Source organism: Porites lutea, chromosome 7 (genome assembly GCF_958299795.1).
Source record: "Porites lutea chromosome 7, jaPorLute2.1, whole genome shotgun sequence".
Taxonomy (NCBI): Eukaryota; Metazoa; Cnidaria; class Anthozoa; order Scleractinia; family Poritidae; genus Porites; species Porites lutea.
Genome location: NC_133207.1, coordinates 4,959,587 through 4,977,922, shown reverse-complemented (window position 1 = coordinate 4,977,922; position 18,336 = coordinate 4,959,587). Strand labels below are relative to the sequence as shown.

At 36.2% G+C, this 18,336-nt stretch overlaps 2 protein-coding genes across 3 annotated transcripts in view; one reads left to right on the top strand and one right to left on the bottom strand.

Moving 5' to 3' along the window:
• LOC140943626 (dehydrogenase/reductase SDR family member 7-like) overlaps positions 1-10,590 on the top strand; it is a 28,514-nt gene extending 17,924 nt beyond the window's left edge. The window contains exons 4-7 of one of the 2 annotated variants that reach the window (XM_073392743.1): positions 6,969-7,018; positions 7,836-7,952; positions 9,029-9,192; positions 10,007-10,572. In XM_073392743.1, the coding sequence (XP_073248844.1) occupies positions 6,969-7,018; positions 7,836-7,952; positions 9,029-9,192; positions 10,007-10,040 (365 nt within the window). In that variant the 3' untranslated portion in view covers positions 10,041-10,572. Of the gene's footprint in view, positions 1-6,968; positions 7,019-7,835; positions 7,953-9,028; positions 9,193-10,006 lie in introns of both variants that reach the window. The other variant, XM_073392744.1, reaches the window with a different exon arrangement.
• A 293-nt stretch (positions 10,591-10,883) lies between these two features.
• Positions 10,884-16,678, bottom strand: LOC140943625 (uncharacterized). The gene is made up of 7 exons (XM_073392741.1): positions 16,158-16,678; positions 15,336-15,483; positions 14,341-14,639; positions 13,783-13,897; positions 13,047-13,083; positions 12,136-12,268; positions 10,884-11,434 (listed from the first exon to the last, which is right to left on the bottom strand). The coding sequence occupies exons 1-7, from the start codon at positions 16,467-16,469 to the stop codon at positions 10,907-10,909; spliced, it is 1,572 nt and encodes a 523-aa protein (XP_073248842.1). The 5' UTR covers positions 16,470-16,678; the 3' UTR covers positions 10,884-10,906.
• Between the last annotated feature and the right edge of the window lie 1,658 nt (positions 16,679-18,336).

The following is an 18,336-nucleotide window of genomic DNA, read 5'->3' as shown; positions in this document are numbered from 1 at the left end:
CATTTGATATTAAACCAACAGAAGTGGTGTACAACGTTGATATAAATGCAAATCAAAAAGAAATTAAAAATATCAAACTTGACCGACAAAATGATAATAGTGCTGCAACAGTTGCATTAGTAAAAGAACTAGCTCCTCACACTAAAAATGCTTTGTATAGATTATACTTTAGTGATTTCTATGACTTTGCTGATGCGGATACTTACGGAATAAATATAGGCTCATTTGGAGTTATTATTAATTCTTTGAAACCTAATATAACACTACCTCATAATAAAGACCTAAGTGAAATATCAGAAAAAGGATTACATATTAATGGTTATGATATTACTTTTTCTCCTTCACATTCTTCGAAATCTACTTTATGTATTGTTTTTAGTCATTGGAGAAATAGGAGTTTTACCCTAACTAAATATTTATCAACAAACAATAATATTTTAGTAAAATTGGATTATAATAAATCAAACAATAAAGTAACTTTAACTGTCAACAAAACAACTCAAAATTTTACTACGCTAAGTAGTTTTAATGGAAAAATAATTGTTTTATGGCTAGCAGAAAATCTTAGTGCAAATGTCACAAAAGCTTCAATAAGTAACTACAGCTCAACATTAACTATACCAGCTGTTAATTACAATGCTAATCAACGTGGAAGTTTACAACTGAAGATGGAGTGATATTAAGATTAATGTACTCTACAAACTTTTACGACATCGGCTCTGATCAATATCATAAAGTAATGCTTCAAGAAAAGTTAAATGGAAGTTATGTAATTTAGATAGGTGGTGTAGCCAAGGGAGGGGTAATATAAACAAAAGAATAAAATGAAGGATATCTTTGAATTCAATCACATAGATAAATCTCTTTCAGAATCAGAAGTTAAAACCCTCAAAGACTTTTATAAACACTACCACAAGAAATACTGGTGTTTTAAGAAATCGTATAAGAGTTATAAATTTCTTGATGACGTTTTTACAATATCTGGGATATGTTTGGTTGCAATAGGAACTATTTCTGGTGGAATAACCCTAAACCCTGTTGTTCTTGGAGTAGTAAATGGAGCTGGAGTTATTGTGACAGGAATAGGAAAAAAAAATAATTATAAGAGAAAAATTGAGATGACAAGAATTGCATTCACTAATTATGAAAAAGTACTTGTTGAACTGCGTGCAGCTCTTCGAGGAGATGAGTGGAACAAAGAAGAGTTTGTTGATCGCATGAAGTTGGTAGATGAAATGATAATCGACCAAACACCTATAGCAGATAGATTTGTTAGTAGGTATAAAAAAAAGTTCGGACTAAGTAAACAGTGATTTTAATATCATTTTGATATTAAAATCTATCCTGTTTTGAGTGATTTATAACTATCCCACCAATTTTCATAATTATTTAAAGTTTGTGGTGAAATCTTAAGATAAATTAGTTTGCTCGCTTTGCTCGATTCACCCCCCATCTCATCCAAAAGTTTTTTAATTAAATATTTGATACTTATCATTCTCTTTCTGTTGTATTCTTTGTTTAGTATTTCCATGACGTGATTGTCTATTTCCATTAACTTACTATAAAGTTCGTTTTTTTGTTCGTTGGTTAGGTTTATTCTTTTAGAAATTTTATTAACCTTTTTTTCATAGTAATACTTACGTTGATATACGCTCTTTTTTCGATAATGCAATCTATCAAAATCTTTATTATCGTAAAAGCCTAATACATGTCCGTTTGCTACTCCACATTCATCACAAATTTTATAACCGCAATCAATGGTAAAAGATGTTCTGTTTTCACAAGCACAACATTTAGCTTTTAAATTTGATTCATCTGAGGAATTAATACTATAATCACCCAATATTCCAAGATATTTCTTTACTTGGTCTTCTGTATATAACATTTATTATTAAATTTTATTAAATTCACCTATCTTAAAGCTATTGTTTTTACCTTACCCAAGAGAACTTCACGTTTATCATCTTCATTACTTAGAGCTACTTTGTTAACTTCTTTTGAATATATATCATGATTTTCGCTTCTTATTATATTCATTTTTCTCATTTGTTTTTTACCTAAAAATAAACATTGAACATAGTCATCAAAATCTAATTTCTTTTTCACAACATTTTTCTTTATTCCTTTACACTTTCTTACCTCTTTATCCTCTTCTATTTTAAAACTGTAAAGTTTAGGTCGTAATCCAACAAAACAAGTTATTTGTTTTCCTGCTACTTCATCTTTAAACATCCCAATTACTTTTTTGTTAACTCCTGTCAATATTCCAGATTCATGATTGGGAGGATAATCAGAAGTGTCAAACTTTTTTTTTATATCACGAGATATATCTTTGTAAAAATCATCTGTGTAAATCTGGTACATAAGGCTATCAGTATCAGTAAACAATAATTCAGCTTTATTTTTGTATTTCTTTCTTATGTAATTATAATGAAAATCAAACATCAATGTTTTTGATAAATCAAGAATTGCTTGACCAACATATACTGGTTTGTCAAAATAAACTTCGGTTTTTTTCATATGAACAGCTATAAGATTTTTATCAAATATCGTAGCCCTATCAAAGTTTGGACGACTTGTTAGTTTAGCAGCTTTCTTACAATTATCAACGAGTTCTATATTTTGTCTTTTTCGTATATTTTCTATTGTTTTTCCAAACACAGAGTTATTCATAAGTTTGAAAAAGTCTTTCTCAAAACTATTGGCTGATGTTTTTCGAAGTTCAGTGTTTTTTCGTATATATGGCTCCATCCATGGACTTTGGTAAAAAGATATTCCTCTATGAACCGCAGTTATTCTCATTCCCATTTCAAGATATTGTCTAAGATTACGATAATGAACAACATAGTTTTTTCTTTTTTTAAAATGACAAATTAGTTTTTCAACGCCATTAACAATCATCTTCTCAGGTGCTAGAGGATAGTCATTATGTGTTTCCCATAGATGCTTAGGGTATACCAAATCAACTTCAAATATATAACCTTTTCTTCCACGATTTGACATACTATGATTTGTTTTTTCTAAAATTTCCATTAGTGACTCTTTTGTTAGGTTTCTCATCCATTTAAATCCATGTGTTGGAAGATTTTGAGACATCGCCCAACCATAAAGATTATTCGCATCTAGATATTGAATAAAGGAGGTCTCCTCATCAGGATTATAAGTTTTCATGTATTTGTTATTAGCTTCTGCGTATCTTTTCGATATATGTGTTATTCCACCACGAATACCTTTTTCAATCATCATTAACATATCATAATCATGTAGTAACTGTAATTCCTGCCCTGTTTCTTTGAGACAAGCATCCCAATCTAAACCTGGAGATGTGTAATAATGCGCTGGATCTAACTTGTAATGTTTTAGACAAGTTTTTCTAAAGTTTTCAAATACATCTGACAAAAGTAGGACATCAGACTTTAGGTAAAGATCGTGATAATCTCTTAATGATTTACATTTAAAAGTATTCCACACATTTATTGCGTGTTGGTAATCATCTTCGGTTATGTCTTCATCATTTAGTTTCGAATAAAATTCTTCTTTTGGTGGTAATTGTGTTTCGGATAGTTTTTCAAGTGATGAAACATAATCATAAGGATAAACTCCCTTCCGAGTAAGAAGATCTACATTTTTCTTAAATTCTCGTTTTGTATTATGAAAATCATCTGGTTGTAAATTTGAAACAAGATTAGCAAGTGATGTTTGAAGAAACTTAAACGAATCTATGAAACGAATTTCAAAATATAAAGACATCATTTGACCAGTTTTTTTAGACCTGTACTCATCAACTTTAATCTTTTTAGAAAAGGATATGTATTTTTCCTCTGTTGAAGGAATACAATTTAAATCTCCTGGTAAACTTGCGAGTTGTTTTATAAACAAATGAGCATCATAACCTTGAAGATTATGAAATATAACTGGAAGAACTAAAGGTTTCCTACAATTAAGATTACAACTGTTATGAGCAGCACCTCGGTACTGACTCGTAAAATGACAATGATCTCTAACTTTGTCTTCCAATAATTCTTTGTTACAAATATGACAATATTCCGATTTGTCAAATGATTTTTGTTCTTCTTGGGTTAGTATAAGAGATTTTGGTTTACGATAAAAATCATTATAAATTCCTCTAGTTGCTTCTGTTAGTTTTTCTACGAATATTTTTGCTATATCTTCGTCTTCTTCTGTTTTCGAATAAACAATTGGTTTGATTTTTTTATCAACCACACCTTTAATAAAAATACAAAATCCTGATGGTTCATGTTTTTGGTAATTGTAATTATAAGAATCTTCTGGATTAGGACAGCAAGTATTCATTGGTTTGGTAAAACACTCAAAATCCGCATAAGCTACAAAAGGAATAGGAAGTTGTTTGTGATGATTTTTGAAATGTAAAATCGATCCTGATTTTGGCATTTTCACAGAAACTGACTCGTTATTCGAACAATATAAAATATGTTTTTGTAATAATTCTTCTTTTGTAAAATGAGTAAAACATCTCTTACAAATATGAATTGGCTCATTTGTTCTATAAGTGATTTGTGACCGAAAAAGACGAGAAAAGTTTTTAATCAGAGAATAATGATATTTTCCATTCTCTTCATAAAGAAATAAATCTATTGATTTTTGAGGGTCGCGTAACGCCATCCGAAGAGGATAAAACTTATTGTTGTGTGTAACTGAAAATACATTTATACCTGGTAAATCTCGATTAATAGATTCAAATTTAGTAATGTCTCTGATTTTAACTGGAAAAGTAAATCCCTTAGGAATATTAAGCTCATGCTCATATTGTTCTAAATCTTTCAAACGACAATCATTCTTTTCTCTTGGATGAAGATAACGAAGTATAGACCACAAAAAACATTTAGAATCTTTATTTCGAATACTAACAATTGCTTTTTTTCTCATAATCCAATCTGGAAGAGGAATATAAGAAGAACCTTTCATTGGACTAAATTTAACAGTATGAATTTCAAGTTGAATAACTTCTTTAAAATACCACCCACTACCATTTTGTTGATAAATATTAATCTTTTCTGTGATGTTACTGATAATTTTTTTAAGTAAATCTTTTACATCGGTTGATTTGAGATTAATATAAGTATCTGAATGAAAATATGCTTTGTCCTGAATTTTAATTATATGTTTATCATCGAATTCCTCTTTTTCCATCATACAAACCAAAACAAACTTTACTTTGATATTTCGATGATTTCTAATAAAATCTTTAAGAATAGTTATTTTATTTCCAAAAAACTCTAAGGGAGTAATACCAGGTTCTCCCTTTATTATATGTTTTTTAGCAAATTCATCTAAAGCTGATTTTTCTTTTACAACTCCTTGATTATGCTCCTTAATAGCTCTCTCAAGAGCCTCACGAAAATAAGGAGGGGTATCTTCTGGGATTTCTTTATTTTTAATACATTCTTGAAAATACTCATCGAATGATTTTATCTTTTTGGGTTTTAATTTCTTTTTCCATTCTTTTTTGATATTAACACCTTTTTTTATTTTTTCATTGAGTTTATCTACTTTTCTAATATCATGAATTATTCTTTCTTTTTCAGTTAATTCTTTGTAATTATCCTTAATTAATTGTTTCTTCTGGTTTAATATTTTTTTTAATTCAGCCAAAGATAAACTCTTGTAATCTTTATCAGTTATAAGCGATTTTTCAGCCATTTCCCTTTATAATCTTATTATATTAATCTCTTTAAGCCATTTTATTTTTCTGATTCAATTTTAGATAACAGCTTTTACCAGAAAATAGTTGATAACAGTGCTTAATCGAGTAATGACATAAATGATCAGTAAAAAAATGCAATGATAGAAAATAACCAGAAAAAAGTACAAGACGTAAGACACAAATTAATTGAACAATGATAGAAGATAAACTCAGAAATTAATTAAAAAAAGTACAAAAATTTGTTAGTCTAAATTCCGTCATTGAAATTTTGGGTGGGATGACGGAAATAATTGAATAATGATAGGGGAAAAGTACCAAGTGAGTGAGTACCATGGCATCATTATATAACTACTTTAGTTCGCAAACAATAACTCTGCTAGTGCATCACGCTTTTTTTGTACATTAATTTTTTTTTGCTGTCGCTACGTGACTACGACTGGATATGGCCAAATTTTATTTTTTTCTGAGGACGGGAACGGCCAAATTTTACCATCTCTGTCTGAACTCTTCTTTAAAGATACTGGGCGACTTGGGATAACTACGAAATGGTTTGAAAGGATGCAGAGTTCTATTTTTTAGCGAGATTTTCATGGAAGTGGCCGTTGTGGGATCGTAAGGTCCATAGTCTCGGCCCTTTGAAAGTTAAAAAGTAGCTAATAAAAAATTGTGGTAAACGTTTGCTGCTTCATTTGTAGAATTTGCTCGCGTAAAATGGAAGTTAGGGCAACTTTATTTACTCCCGATTTTCTCTCCTAAAATTCAAGCCTCGCCCTTTTCTTAGCCTGTGAACAGGCTCTCTGTTTGGTGAAAGGGTGAAAAAATCGCGAGGAGAGCTGGGGAAGGGAAACAGAGAACCTGTTCACAGGCTACCCTTTTCTCGATATGCCCGTTCTCTTGTCATTGCCAATGCTACATGCAATACTGGTTGTTTACCAATTACAAAAAGTTACCGGAAAATCCGATGGGGAGGTAAATGTAACGTGATTTTTTGGGTCGTTCCAGCGGAAAATTTCCGGGAGCAACGGAAAATCTGAAAAGGTAATCCTGTTATTTCCAAACGGTAGTTCGTGTGTCATTTCTTCAAAGCCATTTTTGTTTCAGGCCCTCGCGTCCTTTTTTCGTGAAATGGGACTGATTTGTACAAATGGAAAAAGCGATTCTAGGACGAAATATACCAGTTTTGAATTTTGCTTGTCATTTGCCCAAACTGTGAACCGACCGGTTTGCCCATGTAAATGGCTAAACAAGTACTATATCTAATGACTTTCTTTCCTTTTTACAGCCGCTGGTCCAAATACCGCAGCTTACGGAGCTTCTAAACATGCTCTTCAGGTAAAGCAATGTTTACCTTTCCATTTACATCACATGATAACAATAAGTTAATGTAACAGAGCATTTTAGAGGCTCATTACAGGTCAACGATTGAAGGGAACAACTCACACAGTTGTCAATACTTATGAGGGAACTTAAGCAACGACGACGAGGATGTCGGTGAAAACGTCGCTAAAGAAAATCAATATACGTCCTTTCAAACTTTTTCGCGTCTATTTGGACCCGCTCAATTGGTAAAATATAGGCGATTTTCCTGGAGTTGAATTATTAAGGTTTTTATCCCGGTTCAAAAAGAGAAAGGAAAATTCGTCATAGTTTGTTCAAGTCCTGTATAAAACGTTGCATTAGGAGGTTTCAGGTCGTAGTCGTGCAGTGGACGTCAAAGAAATGTACTAAAAAGCTTTTTGTTCATAAAACCAACTGGTTTTAGACGTTGTTGTTGTCGTTGTCGTCATGGTTACTTAAGCTCCCTAATCTTCAAGTAAAAGGAAGTAATTTCAGGGAGGCAGCGTAGCCGAGCGGTTAGAACGTTAGACTTGTTATCCGGAGGCCCAGAGTTCAAATCGCCCCCTGACCACAAGCTGGATTTGTTCTCGGTAGTGCCGAGCTCAAATTCTCGGCCAAGTTTGAAAAGTAACCAACTGGTTCGTCTCCCACCAGTTGAGATTCTTAACCATGTTATATTCTTTTTGAATCATTTGTTTTATTATCCCTGAAAAGCCCTGTATTAAAAAGGGGAGAGGATAATTAGGTCCTTAAATTCAAACTTTAAATTTCCAAGGCGTAACGAGGAATATGCTCTTTTTATAATATGTAGGGCTATTTCAACTCCCTACGCTCCGAAGTTCACAGTCATAATATTGGCATCACTTTGGTTTGCCCTGGTTTAGTTTATTCCAACCTTTTAAGGAATGCGCTGCGGGAAAATACACAGGTAGGGACTTGCTAAATGTCGTATGAATTATTGTAATTCTTATGCACGTACAAGTGAAACCTCTATTAAGTGGACACCTTCGGAACCTTCCCAAGTGTCCGCTTAATGAAGGTTGTTCGTTTAATAGAGGTTGCAAAAATTGCGCAATGTTTGTTAACGATCAACATTCAACAGTTACTCTGTACTGTGATAAAGTTGCATGTTGTTAAAGAAGCTATCCAAGTTCAAGTTCATTACCTTTCATTACCAACTTTAATTTTTTTGTAAATGCAAAAACATTAACTGACTTCAGTACGTGTTTCAAGGAGGTAATCCAATACTACTATTGTCAATTCAGTCCGGCGTCCGCTTAATAGAGGTGTTTAACAATAGAAATTAGCTCAATACAACTTATTTTAGTGTCCGCGTCCGCTTAATAAAGGTGTCCGCTGGATAGGGGTTCGTTATAAAGGGAAATATCAGACGTTCGTTTCGGGGCCCAGCTTAGTGTCCGCTTAATAGAGGGTGTCCGCTTAATTGAGGGTCCGCTTAATAGGGGTTTCACTGTAATTTGTTTTCCGTCATCGCCATCGTCACCGTCACCGTCATCATCATCATCAACTTGATCGCTATCATCATCATCATCATCACCATCATCATCATCACCATCATCATCATCATCATCATCGTCATCATCATCGTCATCATCATCGTCATCGTGTAGTATGAATTGTTATTCTTTTATGTGAATTCTTCGTTTTGGTCATCATCATTATCGATTTTGGGGCCAGTCTGGGGCAAATGGTCCTGTTTCTTTTATACCTGGTTGTATATTTGTAGTAAACGCGAGTGCTCTAATAACAAGGTGAAAGTTAAACCTTTGCTCTTCATTTCAGTAATAGATTTGATATGACATGTATTTCTAACTATAATTTCTCATTACGTATCGCTTACACGGCACTTCTTTAATTTTTAAAAGGACATTTTAAAGTCCCTTCTAGACACTTCCTTATAACCAGTTTTCACTGTAGTAGGTAACGTCACGCATGCAGGAACTCCGCTATGTATTTTGATAGTTATTTCCTTGTACTCGACAGACTGGTAAAGATCGGCCATTTCCTCCAACGACCATCAAAACAGAAAGATGTGTGAACCTCATCACGATAGCAATGGTAAACGGTTTAAATGAAGTATGGATTGCAATTCCCAAGAGGATGTTCGAGTTATATCTTGCACAGTATTCGCCTTTCCTGTTCAATTGGTAAGTACGCTCACCCTTCCCTCCCCCCTTTCGCTCGCTTCCCCCTTCACTGGGGGAGAAAGGGCTGCTCCATCATTTTATCATGTTATTTTAGGTATTTTGGGGGCTCTGGGATGCTGGTCGTCTCGCTTAAGGTTGAAAACTGCAGATTTTGGTCTCACGTTTGGTTTTAGGACCGTAAGCTTATTATTTTTAACCGCAAGTGATGCTGTTATATCGTGTTGGAGAATGGTTTCCTTTAGTCTGCTACACAGCCGTTTTTAGTGTCGTCACTAAAAACAGCTGTGTAGCAGACTAGGACTCCTTTAGGGGTCAAATAAAGCCTGAGTCACGCCCAGATTGATCCAGACCTGTGGGGGATTAAATTCGTATTTTTAGACAAGCATCTCCGTCAGTTTTACTTGACAGTCAAAAAAAAAAAATGCTATAAAGCATCCCAGTACCTCAGCCACACCCCATCCAAGTGAATGAGTGAGGAAAATACTGGTGACATGTCACAACCCAGATCTGGTTGTTCTGCTGATTGGTCTTGTTGCCTTGGAAATCTTCTTCAACCAATCAGAAACACTTCCCAGATCTGGGTAGCAACACGTCATCAGTGGCGTCGCGAAATGTTGGCTGTCTGTTTTTTTCGGGCTTATTCAATTGTTGACAACAGTTCCCGTAAGTTTGTCCTTCTAAAATTTTCTTTATAAAGACACTCCTAGAAATGAGGCATCTGGAGTGTGGATAATGCTAACGCTCATTATGCAAGCCTGCTCTTCAAAACTCGTTTAAGAGAGGAGTTTAATTCGCTAATACTTATGTCCTTTAGGTGGTTACGGAAGAAAACCAATAAGAGTAAATAGGCCATAATTATCGAAGAGTTGGAACTGGACCACTGGATGGAGAATGAGAATCGCAGTATAAAGGTTCATGGACGAAACTAATTGGCTCAAGAAAGCTAAGTAACAAAGACAACGTTAACCTGCGATCAGGCTGAATTCAAGAAGAGCTCTTCCGGAATTTAATTGCCATGCGTTACGAAGAGTAGAACCTGATCACAGGCTCAAAAGATTGTTGATTGGGATTTTGTATACTTACAAATCCACACTGAAACCTACAAAAGTTGGAAGAGAAATAAGTATTTCTAGACCCCAAGAGCCAATAAACTAAGATCGTTTTTCTCGTTTGCAAGTGAAGAAGCAGAAAATGATCCCGTAGGTTTCATTTTGTGGGTTACCTCGTTTTCTACAGAAAAAAAAAAAGGTTCAATGAATTCGTTTGTTTGGTGGTTAGAAGGTGACGTTTATTTTTTATACAGCGCATAATATAACAGTTAACAGTTAACAGTTAATTTAAGCCAGTACGAGGTTTAGTGGTGATAAAATAGTGTGGTTATCGTCTCTTGAATGTTTTTATTTATTTATTTTTTTTCACTGACGTTGGCTTCTAGTGTGAAGCAGCAAATAAAAATCCAGTCCTTAGAATTTGAGAAGGCTGAGATGTGTATTTCTATTTAATTGTGCTTGAAAGCGCGGTAAGTGAGTCGTTGCAGTGTAGTCAACACTGCCCTTATACATTGAACGGAATCCGTCACTTGTTAAAGGCATCGAACTCAGCTCAGAAGCTTCAACGGCGCGTTTGTTTTGAAATACGAAAATGATTGAATCAGTAATAAACTGACTGAATGGTTAATTAATTAATAAATTAATGTTGGGTCGATTGGTTACTTTTACTGTACAAAAATGTATCCCATGGTCTTTACATTTTTGCCTCCGTTATCTGATGTGCCAGGCCCAACGTTCCCGCACGTGTTTGTGTCATCAATATACCCTCCTGTACCAAACCCAATTCTGGAGTCGCACGTGTTGCACAAATCATTGTCGTTATTCACGATACCGATCCTGGCGCGTGAACTTGCGCTGTCAGAGCATACTACATTGAACCCTTCGTAGTCGCAAAAAGTTTGCAAGGTAGCGTCAACTCCCATCAGCGCCTTCCACTGGTTACGGCCTATTGAAGTCGCGCTGTATTGTCCGTCAGCAATAAGCGAGTATAGTGATCTGGCCTCCTTGTTCATGACAATAAAGGCTATCTGTGAGCTGGTTTTGATTCTCATTCCGAGACAGATCTTAGTGAAGGATGAGTTCCAGTAGCTCGGTAGCTTTGTCTCCAGAAAATCTGAAAACCCGGTGGCCCCGTTGTTGAGGCTGTGTCCAGTCTTATTGCTCCAGTAAGAAGAGTCATAGTGAAAGGTATTCTAAGAAAACGAAGAGAAATATGAATTAAATCCCATTCGTGCTATTGTATGTGCTATATTGAGCCTTATTTCTCTTCACCAGGGTAGAGTCATCATGAAACTGCTAATAAAAAAAAAGGGGAAATTGTGTAAGATTTCTGAGCGACTATTAACAATCAAATGGCAGTCAGTTTATATTTCTATTGCGAATTCATTGTGAATGGAACGTGGCGCTCATTCAGGCTGCTATCCTAATTGTCCTGTTATGGCTTTTTGAAGAGTTACAATCTTTCTCAGTTTACTTCAACAAAACGTTGTAGACAAATAAACAGTTAAAAAAAAAACAAAAAAAAAAAACAGAAAAACAAAGAACACAAACAAAACAAAAACAAAAAAAAGCAAGTAGATGTGGATAACTAAATACCATTTCCGGCGTCATCATTATACAGAAACTGTGTGCGCAATGAAGAAGTTCCTGGATTTCATGTTTGTGTTACAGCCATAAGAAATCGATTCTGAGGAAACTGCAAAGTGTTTTCTTACCTACCCTTAGTGTCGGCACCTTACAATGCCTGCACAAAGTACCAGGTTTAAGAACTGATCATGGTTGTTAGGTTGAGAGCGCTGAAAATAGTTATTAAGGCTAAGCAACGATGCATTGATTAGGGTTAAGCACTGAGAATAGTGATTAGGGTAATAAGCACTGACGAGTATCAATATACCTTAATACCGTCAATCTTCATGACCAGCGTCCATCCACCACGTCTACACGATCCAAGGTCAGTGGCCATGTGACAGTAAACAGGAAGAACAACTGAATCCAAGTTCAGTAAGTAGGCTTTATCACCAGAAATCCTGAGTTCGAGACGAAATGAGCGTGAATGCAAAAAATTATTTGCGAGATTAATTTCGTAATAAGGAAATACCAGAAATCAGCATGTATTGGAAAAATGAAAGGACTTTTAAACTCCTCTAGTTGGGTAACCCCTGACAAATAGGTCTACACAGAGTTGTTGTTTCATAAGTCGGTGGCATAGGATCGTTTGGGTGAGTTTAGTCCTAAATAGGACTGCTGTTGACAGTGACTGACGTTTCGAAGACCTTGCAGTAGTCATCCTCAGAGTCAAAGTGAATTGCATCACGTCAGTTGATGGTATTAAACTATTTAATGGTTATTGATCTGAATTGGCAATAACCAGGAGCTGTTGTTGTTGTTGGCGGTGTATGGTGTTTTTTTACCGCAATGAATGTGGGAACACCTACTCACTGTTGGGTTGTGCGCCTTCTGCGAGGAACATCATGTTTTATTTTTGTGTCAACAGATTCAAACCCATGCTTTTGGAGGCTGGGAAAAAAGTTGGGAGAAGTCGAGTATTTCCTTTTGCGTGTACTAACTAAAGGCAGGAGGGCCTCTGCTAAGAATAACAAAAAGGTTAACAAATATTGACATATTTGCATGCTATACATGTATATAAGCACAAGAGTGATGTTTTTATTCTCTGAATAATAAGACCTATATATTCGTGCTAAATTTTGTGGCTTGAATCCCTGTAACACAGGAACTATGGTATAATATGTTTTGCCCCGTATTTGCCAAAGCAGGAAATCCAGATTTTTCGCTGTAATTACTTACATGTTTTTGTCGTAGAGTTCCTTGCAACTTCTGGCAACTAAGGACAAAAATGTGTTACATTAAGCGGGTGGCATTGCTGTTTAACAGTTACTGAATGAGGCGGAGTATGACTGATGTTAATAATTATGCAGTCCGAGGAGAATGTTAACAACCGAGGCCGATCGATGGCCGGGAGGCGCATGCAAAAAATACGCCTCTCAGTTGTTGATGTATAGTAGTCACATTGGTTCAAAGAGTGCTTAGATCCCTGTGAAACACTCCTGTCCATGTAATAAAACGAATACGACGCTAGAGAGCTACAGTAGAGCTATAGTAGCTATACAAGCAGTCATGAAACCTCTTTGCCTCCGATCAGCCGTTTTTTCTCTTCATTTTTTCTTTTTGAATAAGGTGGGGAAACGCCACGTTACATTTATTTAACGCTTCGCCACCTCCCGTCCACTATAAATTGCTAACGTCTGGGCGAACTGTCATAGTTGAGGTAATAAATATTTACTAACCGTTGCGTGCTACGCGGAGGTAAAAAAGTTCTCAAAGTGTGTCTATGAAAACACCCTTCATTTGATGTAACAACTCATAACAGATAATGCGGGCCTCTCTCATTACCGTTCTGGTCACTAACTCAACTTTTTTTAGTAGAAAATTTTTTTTTCCTTGTATTTGTCTTCTAGTTTGAAAGTTTATACTCTGCAATGTCATTTTCGTTTGCGATTATGGCCTAATATTATGACTATACCTTTCTCACACTGTTCTCCATATGTACCAGCTGGGCATACACAAAGATACTTTTTAGGTGTGAATCCATTGAAGCAAGTTCCATTATAGAAGCATGGGCTGCTGGAACATGGGTTCTGATAAGAATGGAATGCCTGCTGGTAATTAACTTCATACAAATGCAAGGAACCTGTATTGGTTGCTTGTTATTGCGCTTCCCTTTTCTATTCCGAGAATAACTTGTCGTGTGACACAGAAATTTCTTCTCAGGATTGACTTGGGGCCTTTTCTCATCTAACTTCTGTCAGACTCTTAAACGTTTACCTGGCAGGTCTATGGCATTTTTCTGTTTATCACATTGCTTTTTAAAATACCTGTTTCTTAGTGTCAAGGGAGGTTTCAGTAAATAAATCGTCACCTTAGTGGCAGTTATGATAACAGTGGCGATGGTAGTCAGAAGGAGGTGATGATTAAAGTGCGTATGGTGATGGTGTGGGTTTTTGTAAGTGATGAATGATGGCTCAATGTTGTAAATTGCAATGTATATACATGGGTTTTTGATATGTCGATATGTTTTTACCTCAGCGCCCCTATAAGTAAAACCCGCCTGTAGCTTCAGATCACGGGGGTGGAGGGTGTGATCTGAGTCACTCAGTTGACAAATAACTGTGTCGTTTGTCGGTGGACCGATGTTGAACGACACACAGGTGCCTTCCATAACACATCGATCTCTACAAGTGACCTCATGCATTCCCACGCTTAAAGAAATGTTTTTGATCACGTGGCCATCGAAAACGGACCCTTTGACTGGTGTGGTAAACTTGAGACTGCGGCAGAGACCGTCATAAGCCTGGGTAACTGGAGAGGAACTCTCCTGCTCTGCAAAACAAATAACGATCCCTTGTGAGTTCAAAATTTACTTTACGGCTGACTGGTCATATACCCAAGTCAAGTTTTACCCCGGGTGTTGTCATGTAAACAAAGTGAATTCACTCCTCGTATTTTTTTTTTTTTTTTTTTTAACGGCCTAATTGGTTATCAACGGGACAATTTGAAGGCTGCAACAACACTGGGAGTTTTAGACAATGACAAAAAGTTTGACATTCGTTTAATAGACCAGACAATACTTGTCCAAAATTCATACTTGGCTCCCAGGCCAAGGGGAATAAAAGAAAATGAATTAGTTATTGATCCCTGAAGCTCAATGCGATTTCTTTTGGTTTGTTTAGTTACAGCGTCAAAGCCAAGTATGATTTTTTTTGTAACCTGAAACTAGCCTATTACAACTCGTTTCAATATTCTTCAAATTTGTCCATCCTTGCGGCGGCTCCTTTTGTTTTATTTATACCTTCCTTTTCATTTTTTGAGCAGTTATTTTCACCTTTCACTCAGTTTTGGCGGCAGTTCCCACTGTTAATTAAAAATTTTGACAAATTTCGTAACACAGTCCTCTGATAATCCTCAAATTTTGGTACTGCCCCTGAAAAATCCTTTCGAGCCACCTTAGTTATCGTCCTTTGTTCAGTAGCATGTTTTATAAATTAACTTTATTAAAGTCAGTATTTTTGTCAATACCATTTGACGGACGGCAGCCAACAAGCTCTACTCTCATCGCTATGACGGCCTTCCAAGTAAGTGGGCGAAAGCCCACGTATCGTGTAGTAATCGGTGGAAACAAGAAGTGATAGACAACCGTGTTGCTGTCAGTATTTCCATTAAATATCTACATGTTAAATAAGATAATCACATACTGTTAGAAACGTGTCGTTTAAAACATATATACCTCGGTGTATGAAATTTCAACTTAGCCTTAAGTGTATTCTTTGGATTTCATACTTGTTAATTATGACGATATATTCCCGCAGTCTTAAGAGGTAACACATGGTGCAGCAAAGCTATTTTTAGAGGAAAATGTTTTATCGTACACAGAAATACAATCAAAAGCAGTCAATGATTTGTTTATTTTTTTATTTTCAGACAGTTTTGCCATTGGCAATTAATTAAATTCAGATTTTGTTAGAAGTCAAAATAAAAACCCGGTCATCTTGGGCGACGTTCAAAACCTATGAAATCACAGTATTCTAGAGCACCGCTTTGAATATTATCCTATCTTGTAGAGTACAGTGGGAGGCGAAATCAAATTTAGGTACTTGGATGACTTAAGGCTGCCCAAAATTCTTCTTAGTTCGTCGGGGCATAGTCACACATCAACGCAATATTTTGGTGAAATTTAGTGGAAATACCACAACAATAGTCGAGTTAAACTATCTTCATCCCATCTCTATGATAACAGAGCCATAAGTCTGGTAATACAAGTAATGCAATCGGTCTGAAATGAAATTCGGTGACCAGGAAATAATTAGGCTCAAAGTGAGGACTTGGAAACAAGTTTTATACCTTGTCGTTGCTTTGACCTTGTTGCTTGTAAAAAAGAAAGGAAGTTCCAAGATCACTGTACTGAAGTTTGTACTTAGTCACCCACTGGCTTTGACCATGCCTTCCTTGAGTTGCTGTTAACCCAATATGGGCTGTCTGTTCACCCAAATCGATCTGAAGCCAGTGATTTGTATTAGATAGAGAAGCAACCCATCCCCCTGAATGCGCTGTGTAGAAAAGTCTGCCATAGATGACGGCATGAGCTGAATCCCTTTCAGACGAGGCAGTGATTTGTCCATCGGAGATTGCACCGCTCTGCATTCCAAGACCCATAGGTTGCTGTAGACATGCTGGAGATCAACAGTGGTGCAACTTCAGCTAGCCCCGCCCACAACCAAAACAGCCCATTTGTAAAGCATTGGAGAATTTCTCTTTCAACTTTTTTTTAAAATCCCAACAAGAGGTGCAAGAAAAACTGTTCAATTCGGAACGAGCGGCCGGAGAACGCTCGATAGAACTTATTTCACTTGCTGCTTGCGCATCCCCCAAATGGAGAGCTTGGTTGCAGGCTATTTATTCGACTACAGATAAATTAGGTACAAAAACGTTTGCGCCAATGCCTCTCAAAAAGAGAACGAAACGATACGTTTCAGGTCATCCGAGCCTCGCAAAGGACGAGCCCTTTGCAAGACAAAGCTGGCAAAAGCTTCTTCCCTCATTTAATTCAAGGCCACGATCGCTGGCACTGGCCCGGAAATCTAGCCAGCAGCTTGCCGCTCTAATGGAGACCAACACTACTCTTAAAGGACAAACTCTGCCACTGTGCAATGGGAAATCGGACGACCTGAAAGAATATTTAAGCCTACTTTCCAAAGCCTATCTAGTGGATAGAGATATTCACAAATCTTCCATCGGGCTCTGAACACTCGATAGAAAGCGTGGAAAATAATCTGTCTGATCTTTACGCTGACTTTACAACTACGGGTTTTACCTGGCAGTGACGATTGTGCCATTATGCCGCCGTGTAGTAGCCACTCTCTCAAGAGAAAAATGATGAGGTACGGGACTCCCATCACTTGGAGAAAGTAAGTGCAACCTTTAAGACAAACATTTCGATAAACATATCGACAAACATCATGCACCAACAAATATAACGTTTTTTTTTTCTTTACTGTTAGTTTCTGTGTGTTGTTATTTGTAAAGCATAGCTTTTGAACTCGTTGTTACCGCGGCTATTGCCCTTGTTGTGTTGTTTCTGAGAGCGTTCTGTGCACAATGTCTTTTTGCATTTATTCTCCGAGCTGCAATTAGAACTTATTAACTTCTACTTCTCATAGACCATAATGCACCTTGCTTGTTATTTTGCATAACCATTGTTTCCAATTTCTCCTGGGTATTACAGTCTTTGCAAGAGAAATACAAGACGATGGTTATGCAAAATTTTGGGGGGTAAAAAAGGTATATTAGAGTGTATGTAAAGATGGTGAATTATTTATTTTAGTCCTTACCGGTTTACTGCGACTGATATCAGTAATGTGATACCTTTAATAATCAACTCCGTTATTAAAGATACTTTGCTTGATGGGACTCACTAGTTTTAAAATGGTCGAGGGGTTTTGTCTCTCTTTCTCGTCCAATTGTTACGTCCACCCATAAGTATCCGCCCCCCCCCCCCCCCCCCCCGAACAAGGGAGATGTTGGAAAAATGCACATTTTTGGTGTTTCTTCTTTCCTAATCTTGGCTTATAAATGAGCGAGCTAGCCGTCGTCAATAAGCATTTACACATTACCACTACTTGCGATTATGATTATGATAATGATTTTGATTATGATCTTTTTTTCTGCTCGGTAGGACAGCGCAAAATTTTCATTAGAAGTATAGGAAAGAGCCGTCTTTTAGAAATGACGAGAAGCCATTAAATTTCCAGTGTATTCAAGAAAAATCAGAATTAGCTATATGGTGGATTTAAACACAGACTACCTAGTACAGTAGATTTCTAAATTTTAAGAAAGCAAACTGAACATAATGAAACTCTAACGGAACAGGACAGAAAACCTAATAAAGCACAGCGGGGAGTTGACACCATTGAAAGAACACCAACTTTGAGTAGAAAAAACCTAATGATATATTTTCAAGGGATGAAACCAAAGCATCATCAAAGAAACTCAAGGAAGGCAAGAACACTTTCTTTGTCTAAAT

Excerpts from the sequence above, each read along its gene's own strand:
- LOC140943625 (XM_073392741.1), bottom strand. The coding sequence starts at position 16,469 with ATGGGTCTTGGAATGCAGAGCGGTGCAATCTCCGATGGACAAATCACT. Across the intron at positions 15,484-16,157 it reads AAGGTCAAAGCAACGACAAG|ATATTTAATGGAAATACTGA; the intron begins GTATAAAACTTG and ends TTTAACATGTAG. Across the intron at positions 12,269-13,046 it reads GAACTCTACGACAAAAACAT|GATTTCTGGTGATAAAGCCT; the intron begins GTAAGTAATTAC and ends TCTCGAACTCAG.